This window comes from Pinus tabuliformis, chromosome X (assembly GCF_031772625.1).
Source record: "Pinus tabuliformis cultivar Carrire ecotype Pingquan chromosome X, CPIR1, whole genome shotgun sequence".
NCBI classification, from domain to species: domain Eukaryota; kingdom Viridiplantae; phylum Streptophyta; class Pinopsida; order Pinales; family Pinaceae; genus Pinus; species Pinus tabuliformis.
This window is the reverse complement of record NC_142308.1, coordinates 1,374,979,803-1,374,982,532: the sequence shown is the minus strand read 5'-3', so window position 1 is coordinate 1,374,982,532 and position 2,730 is coordinate 1,374,979,803. Positions and strand designations below refer to the sequence as shown.

The 2,730-nt window shown below is 37.2% G+C and overlaps 1 protein-coding gene across 1 annotated transcript; it reads right to left on the bottom strand.

Moving 5' to 3' along the window:
• Positions 1-668: 668 nt before the first annotated feature.
• On the bottom strand, positions 669-2,313 carry LOC149145180 (uncharacterized). Its single transcript, XM_089448743.1, has one exon. The coding sequence runs from the start codon at positions 2,029-2,031 to the stop codon at positions 1,201-1,203; it is 831 nt and encodes a 276-aa protein (XP_089304869.1). The 5' UTR covers positions 2,032-2,313; the 3' UTR covers positions 669-1,200.
• Between the last annotated feature and the right edge of the window lie 417 nt (positions 2,314-2,730).

Sequence of the window (2,730 nt, the reverse complement as noted above, 5' to 3'; positions counted from 1 at the left end):
TGAAATCTAACTTTATGTTTTAGATATATGTTCAGACATATTTTCTGATCACATTTATTTGAAATTGGACAAAAATTTTGATTGTTCAGACATATTTTCTGATCAGATTTGTTTGAAATTGGCCAGCAAATTAATTGAATCAAATAGTTGATATATAATTTATGATTAAATCTATTTTTCCTTGGAATTTGTTTAATATTTAAATGTAATTCTATATTGTAGAGGTTTTTTGGACATATTTTCTGATCAAATTTATTTGAAATTGAACAAAATTTCAATTGTTTTCAAAATATTAAATTGAACTGTAATTTTTAAGTGCGTTGAAAATAAATTTTAACCATGACTAAAAGATATCTAGCCAAATATTAGGGAAAAAACTGTAAAACAGAAATAAGCGTTGAAAATAAATTTTAACAATGACTAAAAAATATCTAGCCAAATATTAGGGGAAAAACTGTAAAACAGAAATAAGCGTTGAAAATAAATTTTAACCAAGACTAAAAAATATCTAGCCAAATATTAAGGGGAAAAACTGTAAAACAGAAATAAGCACTGATAAGAATCCAGTACAATTAGATGAAACACCGTATATAATTGTATAAGAGAATTCGAAGATGAATTTCAAAGAAAATGCACATTATTTCACCTTATTATTACAAAAACCACAATTTCAACCCAAAAAACTATAAATAGTCGTGCCATATATTAATAGAGAACTAACGATAACTCTAATTTATAAAACAAATTTTAAAAATAAAAATACAGTGAAATACAACCTACAATAGATCAGCACAAGGATTTCTATATGAAATCGTGCAAACCGGTGCAACCGGCCTTGTCCTCTGGACGAACAATGGCACCTTCCCTCTGTACCAACAACTACAGCTTTATTTCTGTATCAATTCACCTACTGCTGCTTCATACAGATAGATTTAATTAATCACCTACTCTGGCTTGCTTAATGCTTAAATCTTATGAATTACGACATACCGAATGAGTCAGTATTCAGCTGCTTCATTCATATGTACAAATGTAAAATCTGCTACATCGCTAGGTACAAGAAATCTTGGGATTTTATGAGACCAGGTTCTTCACTTGAAAAAATATGGAAGGAACCTTCGCATCACAGAAGAGCGCTTGAAGATCTTCCATCTGACCCTCAGCACCCAGGAAAACTAAGATACAATAGAACCAGCCTGCTTAATCTAAACCCAGCAGGCGTCTCAGATCCCTTGTTGCAAATCTGTCGATTTCAGCCGAATCTTTGCCGAACTTCTTAGGGGAAAACGTGGGTAAAGGCAAGCAACTCGGAGGCGGAGAATTCGTATACGCCGGACCGGCCCATTTTTCCGAAATCAAAAGAGGAAAATTAAGGGTTTTGATGCCATTACCTCTCTCGGTGGTTTCAGGTTCGAATCCTGGCAGCTTTGGCACACTTGGGAGAGTAGCTGCTTTAGATCCCTTTGACGAAACGGACCTCGATGTCAGGGTTCGATTCTTGGTAACATGCGTCGGATCTGGGCCCGGGATTTCCTTCGGACTTACCACAAAACAGGCCGTCTTCTCCTTCGCAATTTCCAACTGACTTGAATCATTATTATTAGGCTTTAATGCCTGTCCTCGCTTCAGAATCGTAACTTGCCCCGTTAATACAAGATTTTTCGCCGGCTCTTTGCCTTTGTCCACCAGGGGCTCCTTCTTTGAAGCATATTCATTACGATGGCCGAATTTGCAGTTACAGCCTTCAAGAGTTCTGTTGACGGCGCCCTGCTTAAGAACCTCAAGCTGAGATTCTTCCTGGGGCTTCGGCTTAGAGGACCGTTTCTTCTCAGTGTTTTCACCCTTGACCTTAATCTTCGGAGAAGAGCCATGGCCGTGACCAGATTTCTTTTTAGACTGCGGATGTTGAGGGGACTTCTTCCCGTAGTGGTGGACTCTCTCATGCGGATAAATCATGCCCATAAAATGATCATTTTGATGGCCCCGATAATGAGCCAGGTAATCCCGCGCAAGCAGGACCTCGGTACCCATACCTATCCAGCTTCTCCAACCTCGACCGAGACCTCTAAAAACACACACAGGAAGCAAAGCTTTTAAGACCTCTCAAAAACACAGAGGAAGCAAAGCTTTTAACCTTCACAGATGCCGGTGACAAAAAGCCCGTGATCGAAAATACTTCTTATGCCCACCCGTCCCGTCGATCTTCCGTGAAAACCCTCTGAAGGATCTTTGTGCCTCCCCCTCCGTTTTATAGAAATAAAATTCTTTTCTCGAAAATACTTCTGAAGGATCCTTGTGCCTCCCACTCCGTTTTATAGAAATAAAAATCTTTTTTCGCAGATGTAGGTAGACCGATATCAACGCACCTTCCGCCCGGGAGCTGTTACACCTGGTAGAATAAAAACATACCAATTACTTCGGAAAATAATAGAAATTTTGGTAAGATTATAATAAAATCTGGTATAAAATTTTGAAAATGCTCTACGATTTTTTGGATTATCTGGTTGAAAAATTTGAGATGAAATCTTGATTTGTGTTATTTACATAGGTCTTTTGACTAGAGAAATTAGACAAGGCAAACTTCCAAAAAGTAGCACTAAAAACAACTCCCTAAGAAAATGTTGTCTAGTCAAATTTGTGGCGTGGCCTTTTTTCATCCTTCGAATTAAAACCTATGCACTCTCTAAATCTTTTAATGTAAATAATGAATTTTTCACTTTAAATATTAAT

Coding starts and splice junctions, on each gene's coding strand:
- LOC149145180 (XM_089448743.1), bottom strand. CDS start 2,031: ATGGGTACCGAGGTCCTGCTTGCGCGGGATTACCTGGCTCATTATCGG.